This window comes from Odocoileus virginianus, chromosome 25, assembly GCF_023699985.2.
Source record: "Odocoileus virginianus isolate 20LAN1187 ecotype Illinois chromosome 25, Ovbor_1.2, whole genome shotgun sequence".
NCBI classification, from domain to species: Eukaryota; Metazoa; Chordata; class Mammalia; order Artiodactyla; family Cervidae; genus Odocoileus; species Odocoileus virginianus.
The window spans coordinates 3635660-3650951 of NC_069698.1; the positions used below are offsets into that span (position 1 = coordinate 3635660).

The following is a 15292-nucleotide window of genomic DNA, read 5'->3' on the forward strand; positions in this document are numbered from 1 at the left end:
CACACGGGCTGGGGGAGCTGGCACCAGGCCTGGCTTGGTTGTGACTGCTGCAGACGTGCTGTGGATGGGGCTCACCCCAAAGGGGGAGCTCCTCTGAAAGCAGTGCTGATGCTGGCCCAGATGTCCCACCAGGTCATTTGGTTAAGAGCCACTTTGGAAGGGCATTGGTGCAGCTCATGCCACCTGTTTGGTGGGGCAGTCGTGGAGTGGCTTTTGAGGGGTCTGCTGATCCTCAGGGGAATGTTGGGGTGGAAGTATGCCCTGTCAGCCAGGTTGATTGAAAGTAACAGAAATGGTGTCCACCAGCTGTGGGCCAGCTAGGCGGCAGAAGAGTTAAAGATAAATAAATAAAAATGTGACCACAAGTGCTTCCGCCACTGGAGAAAGTTCTGCCAGACCCCTGCCCTCCAGCGTACATCCTACTAGTCAGTATTGGTCATCTCCTTCTTTATGACTCAGGTGTTTTTCAAGCTATCGCCTCTGCGTTGAGACCTGGAGCGAATTTGTACATGAGCAGTATTTCAGTTTCCCACTGCCTTTTGGCTTTCCCCGCCCTAAGCCCTGCTGATTTTCAAAGCCAGGAATTATGGAAGTTTGTCTTCCCCACGCAAGCACATTAGGCTGGGGAGCCTGATGGGGCTTGGACCCCCCACTCCCTGGTGGGGACCTCAACAGTTGTGATGTCCCTCCCACTTATTGGTGGCCTCGGTGGGGGTGCATGTTCTGACCAGACCGTGTCTCTGCCCTCTTCCCCACTCCCTAGTGGGGACCTCAACAGTTGTGATGTCCCTCCCATTTATTGGTGGCCTCGGTGGGGGTGCATGTTATGACCAGACCGTGTCTCTGCCCTCTTCCCCACTCCCTAGTGGGGACCTCAACAGTTGTGACGTCCCTCCCACTTATTGGTGGCCTTGGTGGGGGTGCATGTTCTGACCAGACCGTGTCTCTGCCCTCTTCCCCTTCCCCACATGGCCTTTTCTTTATATCCTTAGTTGTAGAAAAGCTGTTCTGCTAGTCCTTAGGTCATTCTCAGAGTTAGTTGTTCTATATTTAGTTGTAGTTTGGTGTGTCTGTGGGAGGAGGTGAGCTCAGGATTTTCCTTCTCCTCCATCTTGATCTGAACCTTAAAGGCTTTTTTATGAGATAAGTGGTGATGTTAACAAGTATGATTTTTTTTTATATTGTGTGATGAAATGTGTTAACATTTGAAAAATATGCATAATTGAGTAAACATATATTTTTTCAAATCACCACTACTTGCTGCTGCAAAATGATATATGGGTAAAAGATCCATTCAAAGTTTAAGACCAACGAATGAATTTTAATGGAGCAGAATAAAAAATTTCATTTGTTTGGTTTATACCATTAACCCTTAGGAAATTTCTATTTGTTGAGTTCTGGCATAGCATCAAACAATCATCACAATTATCTGAAAAAACTATGAAAATACATCTCCCTTTTCTAGCTACTTACATGTGAGAGGCCGGATTTCTTCATATACTTCAACCAGAACAGTTGGATTCCTCAACCAGCTGACTTTTATTAAGCCAGCGAGTTTTTCAAAATGTAAAATAAACTGATTCTTCTAATTTTTGGTTTGTTTCGGAACATATAGCTTTCTCTCTAAAAACTGTTACTTCTGTTAACATGTCTTTAAGATTTTTATTATTTAAAATGAGTAAATACATATCTTATAAATTTCTCTTTTAATTTCAAATACACTGTTAATATAAAACCCATATACACAATACCTCTGTGGGGTCCTCAGGGAGTTTTAAGTGTATAAAGTGTTCCTAAGACTAAAAAGTTCGGTAATTGCAGTTTTAACCCAAACAGATGCTTTCTTATAATGTTGAGAGTTTTAGAACTTCTTTGTATGTATCAAGGGGAGTGGGAGTCATAAATATTTGGAGCTTTTATTGTTGGACTAATTATGTAATAGAATTAATGGGTTTTGTTGAGGATTGGCTCTGCTTTAATGCCATTTCTAATAACCAAGTCATTTCTCACCTATTATGAATGAAATAAGCTAAGCTGGGAAGGTAGACTAGAGTGAAATAAAACTTACCCATCTCTTGATCACATTCTTGACTGTTTAATGAAAATTTCTAGTCTTTATTTAGCAATTCAGTCTACAAAGTACATTCACACTCAATTAATTTTCACTAGCAATCTTTTATTGTTATCCTCAATTTACAAATGAGGCGAAGAAGTTGTAATTATCTAAAAATTATATGGCCAGAAATTTGTAGAATCACACATAATAAACAAGAGAGCATGCCACAGAAAGAAGAATGTGTTCTTCAGGATTAGAAGCTTAATTTGAATCTACGTCCATTGGTTACGAGCTGCAGCTTTGTGTCTCAGTAACATTTAAGTGAGCAGCTGTGTTTTCCCTTCTGAAAAATGGGCAATATAATACCTACATCATCAAATAGTTATGAGAATTAAACTGGATAATATACATAAAATACTCTGTGGAAGATTCTCAAGAAATGATAGCTAATATTGAGTTGGTCAAAAAGTTCATTTGAGTTTTTCTATAACATCTTACAGAAAAACCCGCACAAGCTTTTTGGCCAACTGAATATTATGTTATCTAGTCATGCTTACTACCAAAAATTAGTTCTTTTTTAGGGCTCTCTTGTGAGTGCTGGAAAGGATCATTGTCATGATTTGCTGGTAACTGGACTCTTGTACTCTTTATAAATATAAAAAATATGTGGATCATATTGGTTGCTTTTAAACTCAGCAAGTTAAGTGAGAAAGGCAATAGGCGAGAAAGAAGACCATGATTAACTTATTTTGTGAAACCTTTTTTAGGTGAGTTCCGAAAAAGGCTGGAAGAAAAGGAAGCTCTGGTAAACCAACTTTCCAGGGAAAAGAGTATCTTCACTCTGCAGATTCAAGACCTGAAAGGCCAACTGGAGGAAGAAACCAAAGTAATGCATCTATTATTTCCCACCAGGCATTTCACTGTATGTTAAAAAAAAAAAATAGTGCTTGCTAGGTTGGCTTAAATATCTTCTTATGTAAAAGAAAAGGGGAAAGTGCTCTAGAAGTTAAGGGGGAAAAGACCTGTTGGATCTTGGATATGCTGAGAAGGACTCTGATCACTGAAGGATCATCCTCAGTGATTCAAATTGCTTTTCTAGTTTGTCAGATTTAGAGCAAGGAAAGTATGTGTTTCCATTTTGCATTATTACTTGAACAGAACGCCAGCAAAGTTCTTTATGGATTTCTGATTCTGAATTGCACAAAGAAGCGGAATTAATTAAAAGACCAGGGTGAAATGAATGGGACTGGATTCATTCAATATTACTTTAAAATTGTCAAACGAATTATAGATATTAGTTATTTCTTCCCAAGAGAATATATAATGTTGCTAGTAGGTGACCTCGGTGAATGTGATTCTTTAATGTTAAAGCATAGTGACTAAAATGAGGGGTGGATTCTTTGAGCCCTGGTATTCAAGTCTATTCTCATTTCATATTTGAGGCATCTGCTAAGACCCTGAAGGTCTTTACTTGTGTATAATCTTGCTGCAAAGGCCTCTGCTCCAAGGGTAAAAGGCATCGACTCTGCAGACTTCTCTTTCTAAGTGCTTTCTTTTATCCCCCACGTTCTCCTCATTTTCTATATTAGACGTACATTTAAAGATTGCTACCATGATTCATGCTTCAGACATCATGCTGGATGTTTCTTTCATGCCATCGAAACCTTCATATGTTAATTCATATGAAACTGGTAGAATTACTGTTTCTTTACATGAAGTAACCAAGGCTCTGAGAAGACAAATAACTCATCCAAGGCCATGTAGCTAGTGGTAGACAGTGTAGGAAGTTTAGCAGGTTCTGAAATGTCTAGATTTATAGTTGAGAAGATCTCTCTGGCTGACTTCTCTGGTATGCCAGGCCCCCTTTCTCAGTCCGCGCCTCCTTCTGTGACCCTACCTCCTATAGCTGCATCTCGCAGTTACTCACCTCTAATCACCCTGACTGGCTCACTGCCTCCTAAATAAGCCGCCACCATTAGGACTGTCCCCACTGTTTGAAAGCCCTTCTTGGAGGCCTTTGGGGGATGATGAGAAAAAGCCAAACGTGTGTCGTCATGTCAGTCTGTTTTATGATCTCAGTGCTGTCAGCAATTTATTCATTTTTGCACATACTCGTTTTCATATATCCTCTTCCATTTAGGTTCTTTGGACAAAGACTTTGTCTCCATGTTACTTACTTTGGTTAACACTATTGCTTAGAACAGGTGTTCACTGACTATACATTAAATGAGAGGAAGGATCACAATTTGAAGCCAGGTTTCCCAGATTCCAGTCCCTGTGTCATCCTCGGTGTTAGTTGCTGAGTCATGTCTGACTCTCTGTGACCCCAAGGACTATAGCCTGCCAGGCTCCTCTGTCCGTGGGGCTTCTCAGGCAAAAACGCTACAGTGGGTTGCCATTCCCTTCTCCATGGAATCTTCCTGACCCAGGGATTGAACCCGGCTCTCCTACATTGCAGGCAGGTTCTTTACTGTCTGAGCCACCAAGGAACTATATATTAATATTATTGCTCCTCATTCAAAGCCCCTCGGTGTCTGCTTGAGGCTGCCATTAACCAAGCCTTGTGCTTTTGGAGCTCCATCTATCTGAGAAGAGGTTTTTTCCTAATTTGTATTAAGGACCCATGAGGTCTGGCAGAGACCCTGCTTCTTCCCACTAGACTAGGTTATCTCTTTGGAATGATGTTGCTAGGTTAATCAAACCATGCTTTAAGTGACAAATAATTATTAGCTATGTATGGATGTGAGAGTTGGACTATAAAGAAAGCTGAGCGCCAAAGAATTGATGCTTTTGAATCGTGGCGCTGGAGAAGACTCTTGAGAGTCCCTTGGACTGCAAGGAGATCCAACCAGTGCATCCTAACAGGCATCAGTCCTGGGTGTTCATTGGAAGGACTGATGTTGAAGCTGAAACTCCAATACTTTGGCCACCTGATGTGAAGAGCTGACTCATTTGAAAAGACCCTGATACTGGGAAAGATTGAGGGCAGGAGGAGAAGGGGATGACAGAGGATGAGATGGTTGGATGGCATCACCGACTGCATGCATATGGGATTGGATGGATTCAGGGAGTTGGTGATGGACAGGGAGGCCTGGCATGTCGCCGTTCACGGGGTCACAAAGAGTTGGACACAACTGAGTGACTGAACTGAACTGACAGTCCAATAAATACAGAAGCCACTACTATACTACAGGTGGCTACCTGAATTTAAATTGACATTAATTAGAATTAAATAAAATTGAAATTCAGTTGGGCACACTTTGAGTGTTTAACAGCCATGTGACTAGTGGGTTACCATATTGGACAATATATATATAGAATATTTTCATCACTACGGAAACTTCTATTGGATAGTACTGTTTTAAAGTAATACAGATTTTAGAGATTTGCATGTGAAATAAAAGGCTTTGTTTTCTTTATCTATGGAATGAAAAGGCTAGACTAAACTCAGTGGTCCTTTCTAGTCCAACCAAGACCAGTGTCTTGTATGTTGCTAAATATAAATCTTACTACCTAAGTGACAGTGAGTGTTCTTGCTACCTTTGCAGGCTGCACTCTTTCTAGAACTCCAGGCCTGTCTATTATTGAAGCCCACACTGTCAGGCTGGCATTTCCCTAAATAGAACTCTCTCCTTGTTTTAATGGCAGCAATTAGATACTCTCTCCTTTCTCTCCTTGTCCCAAATTCTCTCCCTAGTATTAACTAACTAGGTTCAGGTTCAGCTTGCGTTTGTGGCAGGTGGTTATTAACCTTGTCTCAGAAAGATGATGTCACCTCTGAAGCTTTCCTCACTAATGGTGGCGGTGCCTTTTTACACCTGCGTGTGTCCCCTGCAGTCGCAGAGCGCCCTGGCCCAGGCCGTGAAGTCGGCCAAGCGTGACTGTGACCTTCTGCGCGAGCAGTGCCAGGAAGAGCAGGCGGCCAAGGCCCAGCTGCTGGAGGCCCTGCTCAGAGGCGACGCCGAGACGGTGAAGTGGCGGGCCCAGTGGGAGGACGCCGCCAGCCGGCAGGCCGAGGACCTGGAGGATGCCAAGTGAGTGGGGCGGGCGCCCTGGCCCTGGAGCCAGTCGCGCAGAGGACTGAGAGTGGTGGTCTGTCTTCAAGGCTTCACACGTGCCCTCAGCAAGTCCTCACCCACCGCGTGAATAAGCCCAAGACCAAAGCTGAAACAGCCACCGCTGGCCAGAAGCACATACTCTAGAGAGGTTCAAAAATTAACATTATAATACAGAGTGACAAACATCAGAGAGAGATCCTGGGGGAGAGGAGGTTCTTTCCAGAGATACGAGAGACGTCTTCACAGATGCGACTGAGCTGTGGCCTGAAAACAGGCTAACATGTAAAATCCTGGGTTTCATTTGGAACACCAGAATAATGGAGTCCATGTCTGTATATATCTCCATACACTAAAGTTATCAAAAAATGTCTCTGATCTACAACTTGTAGACTACAAAGTCATCTGTGAAGGTGGACAGGTGTAGCTGGAAATGTGTTAGGATCCGTCATCCTGTCTATGGGACAAAGGCTCCTTTGAAAAGAAATCGCCTTTGGGCCACCTCTAAGGTTAGGGCATGGGTTTTATAGCCAACACTACACAGAGGCTTTAGAAGTTCTTCCGGGAACTACAGAAGTTTGGGGCCTACATGAATTAAGACTCAGTCCCAGGATGTAGTTCTAAAGTTTTTTGCTCAGAGGTCAAAGAACTGTGTGTCTTTGAGAGACAGTGTCAAACCAGCATTAAAGGTTGACTCAAAACAGTAGGTTCCTGGCTTGGTAGCTTGGCAAAAGTCCAGGGCAGATCAATACGTTTCTCTTTAGTGTCAACCAAATACATTATTTTTCAGTTCTTCACCTAAATCTTTGCAAGACATTGCTGTCCATGTGCTGAAAAACAGCTGTTCTGGTACTAAAGGGGGGATACCAAGAGATCTGTCTCTGTAGCCACAATAACTTAAAAAGGGCTTTGTGATGACAGATACTAAAAATACCCATGTCAATGTGTTAAAAACTTGGGGCCACATAAAAGTGGGGCCTTGAACTGAAACGGCTCCTCATCTCCAAAATACGGCATTTGCTTCTGAAGTTAAGACTTCTTTTTTCGTAATTGAAGAATTCCAGTGAAAGTGTCTACCAGTCATTCTGTTTGAAGGTTTCTAAGAGAGAGTCAGAAAAGAGAGAAAGTATGTGGGTTACTTATGACCACATGGATTTGTTTGAACTAACAAATCATGGTCTTATAGTCCATGACAACTAGAGAGAAATGGCAAATGTGATTATATCTGAAGACTTTTTTTTGCTTTAAACTTAAACATCAAATAAATAAAGCACTGTCTCTATTATGCTTTGCCTCTAAATCCCCTCAGGGAGGTGGAATTACAAAAAAAAAAAATCTAGGATTGTATTTTTTTGTCTTAAATTGGAAAGTTGAAGATCTGTCTGCTTAGATTTCTAGGCTTGCGTTCACAGGATGAGTTCGTTTAGTGGAATCAAGCTCCCCCGTGAGCCTGTTTAGTGCCTCGGAGCTCTGAGTTTCCCCGAGAAGGATTTGAGTTCTTCTTCTCCCACACCTTTTTGCATTTTCTAGGCAACCATGTAGGTGCTTGTGGTTGGCAAGTTAAAGAGCAAAATGGCAGCTGGCAGTACATGTAGAAAAACATTATCAGTCAGATGAAGGTGATCAGTTGTCCAGTTCGCCCTGGATTTGCGTCAGTTGAGCCCTGATAGCCCTGTGTCCTGGTATAACCCCAGTTCTTCAGCAGTTGGTCGCCCAAAGTAAAAGTCCTCTTTTCTGGCTCCAGTTAAGCATTTCTAAAGTAGTTAACATATATGTAATTATTTTACAAGGTTCTTGTTGTAGGCGGGATAGAACATCAGAATCTCCTACTTTTTATCCAGCTTTATAGAAATGCGATTGACATATGCCATTGTGTAGGGGGTACAGTTAAGGTGTACAATATAATAATTTGAAACATGCATATATGGTGAAGTCTTTACCACATTGTGGTTGGCTAAGAACTCCTTTACCCCAGAGAATTATCATTTTGTTGCTGTTGTTTCAGTGAGAAAATTAAAGCTCTAGTCTCATAGCAGCTCTCACATGTATGATACAGTATTATCAGCAACAGTCACCATGCAGTACATCAGAGTCTTTTCTTAACAGGTAAGAGGAATGAAGCAAAGACATGAAGGGACTATGGCTAGAAAGCCAGTGAGCAAGGAGTAGATGTTGGAGCCCAGGTCCTTCCTGGACGCCGAGCACAGACTGGTTTTCACAGGATTCCACCCAAAGGGGGCTTTCCGACCACATCGCTCTGTTGGGTTAGCTATGTGGCACATATTGATTCCTAAGGGCCACTTTCTGTCTACTAACAGTAGATTGGAAAAAGCTTTGGTACATACAGTACCTTTCATCTGGGAGGTGTGATGAATGCCAGTGCCCCTGCAGGAGACGTGAACAAGAGAACACACTGCATCCGTTAGGGAGCAGAAGGGCCCTGCACTGTAAGCGTGGTGGGAGGAAGCATTTTAGTAAGATGCTCCACCTCAGAGTATGCTGAAGGGAGGACAGAGGCTCAGGTACTCCCAGCAGCAGCGCAACCTGGTAAGTGAGCACGCCACTGGGATGGAGCGGGTGTACGCAGCGGGGAAGAGGAGCCCGGCTGGAGAAGAAATTCAGAGGAGAGAGAATGTGGCCATGTTTAAAAGTCACATGGTGAGAGGGGCGACAGTGAGCAGGAGAGAGCTGAAGAAGGCTCCTTGCAAGCGAGGTAGCCAAGGAACTCTAGAAACTAGACGTGCCCGAAACTTTTAAGAGTTGCTTCCTGCTGGGCGTCCAGTACCATCTTCCTCTTATTCCCATTTCTTGTTCTGGATAATGTCTGTATTGCTTATTTAAGGTTCAGGGGAAGCAGATACTTACAGGGATTCTGGGCCTCAAGTCCAGGTTGCCAACGGGCGGGGGAACGTAAAGGACCTGTGGCCACAGGAGCCAGAGGGTGCCCGAACGTCAGCAGACCTCCGGGTTCTACAGCGCAAGGAGGTCTTTTTCAGACACAAGTTACTTCCCTTGGTGCTGTGAAGCCACCCTTGGGGGCTCCCCGGTTTGTGCCGCAGCGCTGGGCTTAACAGGGACACAGAGGATGAGAGCTGTGGCTTCACTCGCCCTTGGGGCCTCCTCTTCGCAGGAAGAAGCTGGCCCTCCGGCTGCAGGAGGCTGCGGAAGCCATGGGGGCAGCCAATGCCAGAAACGCCTCCCTGGAGAGGGCCAGGCTCCGCCTGCAGCTTGAGCTCGGGGACACCCTGTCTGAGCTCGGGCAGGCGCGGTCCGCGGCGGCCGCGCTCGGCCAGAAGCAGCAGCATTTTGACCAGCGCCTGGACGACTGGAGGCGGAAGCACGAGGAGGCCCAGGCGCTGCTGGAGGCCTCGAGGAAGGAGGCCCGCGCCCTCGGCGCCCAGCTCCTGGAGCTCAGGCGCAGCTGCGAGGAGGGCGCCGCGAGCCAGGAGGCCCTGCGGCGGGAGAACCAGCAGCTGAGAGGTGCACAGTGCGGGGACGCACGGGCTCGGGGTGCACAGTGCGGGGACGCGCGGGGCTCAGGGTGCACAGTGCGGAGACGCGCGGGGCTCGGGGTGCACAGTGCGGGGACGCACGGGCTCGGGGTGACAGTGCGGGGACGCGCGGGGCTCGGGGTGCACAGTGCGGGGACGCGCGGGGCTCGGGGTGCACAGTGCGGAGACGCGCGGGGCTCGGGGTGCACAGTGCGGGGACGCGCGGGGCTCGGGGTGCACAGTGCGGGGACGCGCGGGGCTCGGGGTGCACAGTGCGGGGACGCGCGGGGCTCGGGGTGACAGTGCGGGGACGCGCGGGGCTCGGGGTGCACAGTGCGGGGACGCGCGGGGCTCGGGGTGACAGTGCGGGGATGCGCGGGGCTCGGGGTGCACAGTGCGGGGACGCGCGGGGCTCGGGGTGCACTCGGCGGCCGCCTCCGGCACAGACGGCTGGCGTCCTCACAGCCCTGCTCGGTCTTAACTTGGCCGGTTTTAGTACTTCCTTTGGATTTTTTTTTTTTTAAACGACAGATACTATTTTCATTAAATGAGTTCTAAAAATAAGACTACATTCCTACCTTCAGCCCCAGTTCCCTGCAGTAAAGTAAGCGTATTAAGAATTTCTTTGTATCTCTAGCCTTACCAAGATTTTCCATGCATATATGCAGGCAAGTTTTTTTTTTTTTTTACTTAAATTGCAGATTATTCTGTACCTTTTAAAAATTTATTAATATATTTTCTCGTTTAACAAATACTTCAAAGCCCACCCTGTCTTCCAGGCACTGTTCTTTATACAAGTATTCATTACTTAAGTCTCAGAACAATGAGTTAGTTTCTCTGTCTGTAAAACGGTGCTTAGATTGAGTCATTTAAGGTTAAGAACTTGGCCAAATTCACATTTGCTAAGTAGCTGATGAGAGATTTGAGCCCAGCCAGCTTGACACTGGCACACACAGACCTAACCATGGGCTTTGCCACCTCACCTGCACCTGGAAGCCTACCACGTGACTGTTATTAGCAACAGCGTGTTTATGATAATTAACACATTTCAGTAGACCGTATTCATTTTAGATGCAGTTTTCCACAATTATGAATAATTCTATATTGTACATCCCTGTACATATATTTGTGGACATGTACACGTATTTCAGTAGGGTAAAGTCCTAGAAATGAAATTGCTCGGTTAAAGGAATGAATTTTTAAATTTTAAAATACTGCCCAGCAGCCCTGCAAAGAGGGCTGCCAATTTATAGCAGCACCAACAGTGACATGTGTTATAATCCTGAGGTGCCCTGGGAATAAGTTCATTTCTTTTGGAGACATAAATAAAACCTGCTTTCTCTGTTGATCTCTACAGTCCATGATCAGTTCACTGGCTGGGCCTGTGAGGGGTGCTGGAATAGTTAGAGAAAACTTTGATGGTGTCAGAAGCACCCAGAGGGCTTGTTAAAACCCAGTTGGCTAGGCCCCTCCCTCAGAGTTTCTGATCCAGTAAGTCTAGGAGGGGGGTCTAAGAATTTGTATTTCCAGTAAGTTCCCAGAAATACAAATGGAGACCTCACTTGGTCTGGGGTGGAGCTTGGGCAGAATTGTTTTTCAGAAGCTTTCCAAGTAATTCTAAGATGTGATCAAGAGTAGAGAATCACTGCCTTGAGTTTTCTCTTGGGAGCCCGTCTTCTGGACAGGCTATATCAGACCAGAATCTGTTATTCATATGAGAATTATCGTCTAATGGTTTTATAACTTAAAAATTCTTGTCCCATCCTGTCATAAGCTAGGTATCCTCAGAGCCAGAGAAGGAGTCAGGCTCTTGAACGCCTTCCACTGCCTCTGGACTGTGGGTAATTCCCAGAGCACTTGGCCCTGGTCTGCTCCTGTTAGGTTCCAGAGGCTTCCTCACTGAACAGGCAGAACCGACAGTGTGCGGTGGTGGAGGTTTTTTCGCTTCTGGATGCCTCGCTCTGTCAAAGGCTCGTGTGCATGAGGGGTTAATGCGCTGGCTGCCGAGAGACAGTGATGCGCTGTAGGCTCCCATCCTGGGGTTGCCTGCGCTGTCACAACAGCCACCGTTGCCGGTGCTGATAGCCAAGCTCCTCCACTGAAGCCGAGATTCCAGGTCTGTGTCCTAGAGCCCCACCAGGCAATAAATAGCTGGTGTGACTCTGACAGGTGGGTTGGCATGTGCGGTTGCACAGATTGCTTGATGCAAATACTCTAAGAAGCACCGTTCTCACCACTGGTTGTAGACGACTTTCTGGCAGGTTCTAAATGAGTATATTGAAAAGGTATCATTTTTTCCAATTCAAACAAAGATCCCCCAGGGCCTGCAGTGGCCTTGTCATCAAGTTACCAAGGATGGCATGAACCAGGGTCCCAGCTGGCCTTCCAGAACAGTCTGTTGGACCTGATAGCGTGGGTCTGAGACTGGTTCCTTTCACTCACTCTGTCTTTCTTTCCCCTCCAGAGGAGATTTCTAATCTGACAAATCAGGTGAGAGAAGGAAAGAAGAACTTGAGTAAAATGGAAAAGGTCAAGAAACAGATTGAGCAAGAAAAGACTGAAGTTCAGATGGCGCTGGAAGAGGCTGAGGTATTGCCTCTGGGGAGCAAAGCAGGCTTTTATCCTGTGGCAGTGCAGAAGATCTGCGTTCTAATACCACCCCGCCACAATGGCACTTAAGGCGCCACTGCATGCTTGGAACCATGCCAAGTGCTTTGAATGCACTATCTTATGTAATCACCCTAGCAGACTGTTGTTCTCGTGTAAATGAGGAAATTGAGGCTCAGAGAAGAGGATAAACAATGTGATGAAGACTCTTGACTGTAAGGAAAACAGGAATCATGTGTATCTTGTTCCCTGACTTTTCCCCAGTACCTAGGCCCTCGCTGCTCTAAATGTGGCCTAGGTACCAGCTGCATGGGCATCACTGGGGAGCTTGTTAGAAATTCAGACTCTCAGCCCTCTCTCCAGCTCTGTTGAATCAGAATCTGCATTTAAACAAGATTCCTGGGTGGTTCATATTTACCCTAACATTTGAAAGGCACTGGACTAGAACATTTCCTGGTGTATAGGAGAAGTTCAATAAATATTTGTTGGATGTTTCATAACTAAATATCCTCATACCTGACCCTCTCTTTAAATGAAATCAGTCAAAACCTCTTTTTTTTTTTCCCCAAAAAACTTTTGAGTAGTTTTAAAAATGAACTCAAAGCAGTGCTCTCATTTGCTTTGTTCTCATTTGTTGCTGAAAGCTCATCTTTGTGCAGATTGTGTGATAGCAGTGTTTTCAGTGTTATGGATTAAAAGTTCAGGAAGAATATCTGGTATCCCTAGGCACGTGCTAGCTAGTGATTGAAAGGACCCCCAAGAAAACCTTTTTGCCAAGAGGCTGAACTCAGAAGGAAGTTATCCTGTCATGGCCATTAAGTAGTTAACAAGGCCTGCAGAGCTTCTGTTCTAACAGCTGAATTGCGTTTTCTTGACCCACCCTTTGACCAAGCGCCAGGTAGCATTCAAAATGCAGGCCTCATCCACTTACCTTCCAACAGAGACCATCAGCTTTAAAAAAGGCATAGCAGCCAGTTTCAGGCGCAGGCCTTTCGAAAGGTGCTGTAATGAAAAAATGAGACCCCAAAGGAATGCTCTGTGTCAAGCAATGTCAGTTTATCTCACCATCACATTTCTGTAAGAACTCTGCCAGGCAGAGATGTCAGCTGGATGGCTCTTGACAGAGCACTTGCCTCTTTACGCAAATTGTTTTCTGAGATCTACATTTTGTGTAGAATCCTTCCAGCTGGCAGGGTGGTGTCCCCTGATAAAGCAGTTGAAATTTGATTCTTTACTTGTTTGCTTTGGTTCTCCAGCCACCTTGGCTAGGAACTTTCTAAAGCCACTACCTCAACCCCCAAAAGTAACTTTCACAGTAGAAATTTCAAGCAACATGAGAAGCCAATGAGAGCTATGAGGGCAGGGTTAATTTTAGTCCTATATGACATGTAGAAGTCTTTTTCATTAGATTGACTGGCGCAGTGAAGGGAGGTCGTTCAGGCCGCAGCGTTCATACCGTTTAGTGGCACTAGATGGCGTTATATTCTATTCACATTTTCTCAGGTTTTGTCTTCGCCTGCATCCATGAATACTTCATCACCTTGGTCATGTATTTGTAAAACTGGGTTATTTATTTTTCTGGGTGAGCCTTAATGAAAAACATTATCAGATTTATTTTTGAAGTCACAAAGCTCAAACTATCACAGGTCACCTTCAAAGATTCACTTTCTCAGTGCATTCAAAAGGGTTAGAGGTGACAGTTTCCCCTGGAAGGAAGGGCACCATTCCCTCAGAGGAAATTGCTATCCAAGCGTTTTTAAAATTTTCTTTTATATTGAAGTTAGTACTGAGAGAACAGCAGCAACGCTGTAAGCCATATTAAATTCCCAACATCTTTCTTATTTTTATTTTGAAACTGCTCCTTGGTTTTATCCTCCACTTTCGATATTATGTGCTGAGCACTCCTCAGAAGAGGCTATAAAAGTGACTTCTCCCCTCAGGACTGTCTGCCAGTGGTTAACTGACCAACAGATTTTTGTCACCTCTTGTCGCCTTTATAAGCATCCCCCTCTGTCACCTCCAAGTGTTCTGTTTATTTCTTCTATATGAAATTTTATCTATGGAACAGACTTTCAAATTTAATCAGACCTACCCTCTTCAACTTGAAACACCGCTATAACATTCCTGGAAGTAATTGCCTTGCCTATATTTAACATTCAAAGGAGCAGGAGACCTCCCTGCCTGTCAGAGCAATCCATTTGGAGTCTTGGTAATAGTTATGATAATAATGGCTCACACCATGCATTATATGTCAGGTATACCCCAGTTCCCTTTATTTGAGCACTTTCCTGTTTCTTGCTCCCCGAATGCTTTCAACTTTTTCTCTATCCCTCTGTGATGTTCACAATCGAAGTTTCCAGGTAGGAGTTATCACCTTCCTTGTTTTAGCTTTCATACTTTTATTGATTCATCCTAAAGATGGAACCACTAAAAAAAGGTCTAGAGTAATACATTTAAAAATTGAAAGGTAGTCACAGACAAGATTGAAAATTTCTATTTTAAAAAAATGTTTGAGATTCTAGTTCTTGAATTACAGCTGGAAGTCCTCCGAATGTCAGAGCTATAAGTAACATGACAGAGAAAGGTAATCACTTGTCTCTCTTCCTGTTCCAGTCTTCAGGGACCTGATTTGAACTTTGATTATCCTAGCAATTCTAAAGGGAGCTCCATTAGTGACATATATTTAGAGGAAAAAATACTTTTGTCCAAAAGTGGGCTTGATTTAATGCTTTTTGTTTGTGTTATTTCAGGGAGCTCAGGAGCGTCATGAAAGCAAGCTTCTTCGTTTGCAGCTTGAACTCTCGGAAACTAAAGCGGAACTTGAAAGGAAGCTTTCAGAGAAAGATGAAGAAATGGAAACTTTTAGGTATGTACAGTTATTTTGATGAGCAACAATTACATATTTCAGCATCCTTAGCTGAACAAGGATTCATTGTGTGTGGCTACTTTTACACCCTTTGTTGGAATATTAGCGGGGAGACAGCTGGTCTGACCCAACCCTAGACTGTTGCTAGTCAGCACAGCACTGTTAGGAGAAAGGAATACCTCTAACATGATTACTATTCATGTTTGTCATTTTCTTA

The 15292-nt window shown here is 44.6% G+C and overlaps 1 protein-coding gene across 2 annotated transcripts in view; it reads left to right on the forward strand.

Moving 5' to 3' along the window:
• The window catches only part of MYH15 (myosin heavy chain 15), a 121868-nt gene that overhangs the window by 82077 nt on the left and 24499 nt on the right, over nt 1-15292 (forward strand). For both annotated transcript variants that reach the window (XM_070454937.1, XM_070454938.1), the window contains exons 22-26: nt 2824-2942; nt 5894-6090; nt 9242-9591; nt 12067-12191; nt 14960-15075. In XM_070454937.1, coding sequence (XP_070311038.1) covers nt 2824-2942; nt 5894-6090; nt 9242-9591; nt 12067-12191; nt 14960-15075 — 907 coding nt within the window. The remainder of the gene's footprint in view (nt 1-2823; nt 2943-5893; nt 6091-9241; nt 9592-12066; nt 12192-14959; nt 15076-15292) is intronic.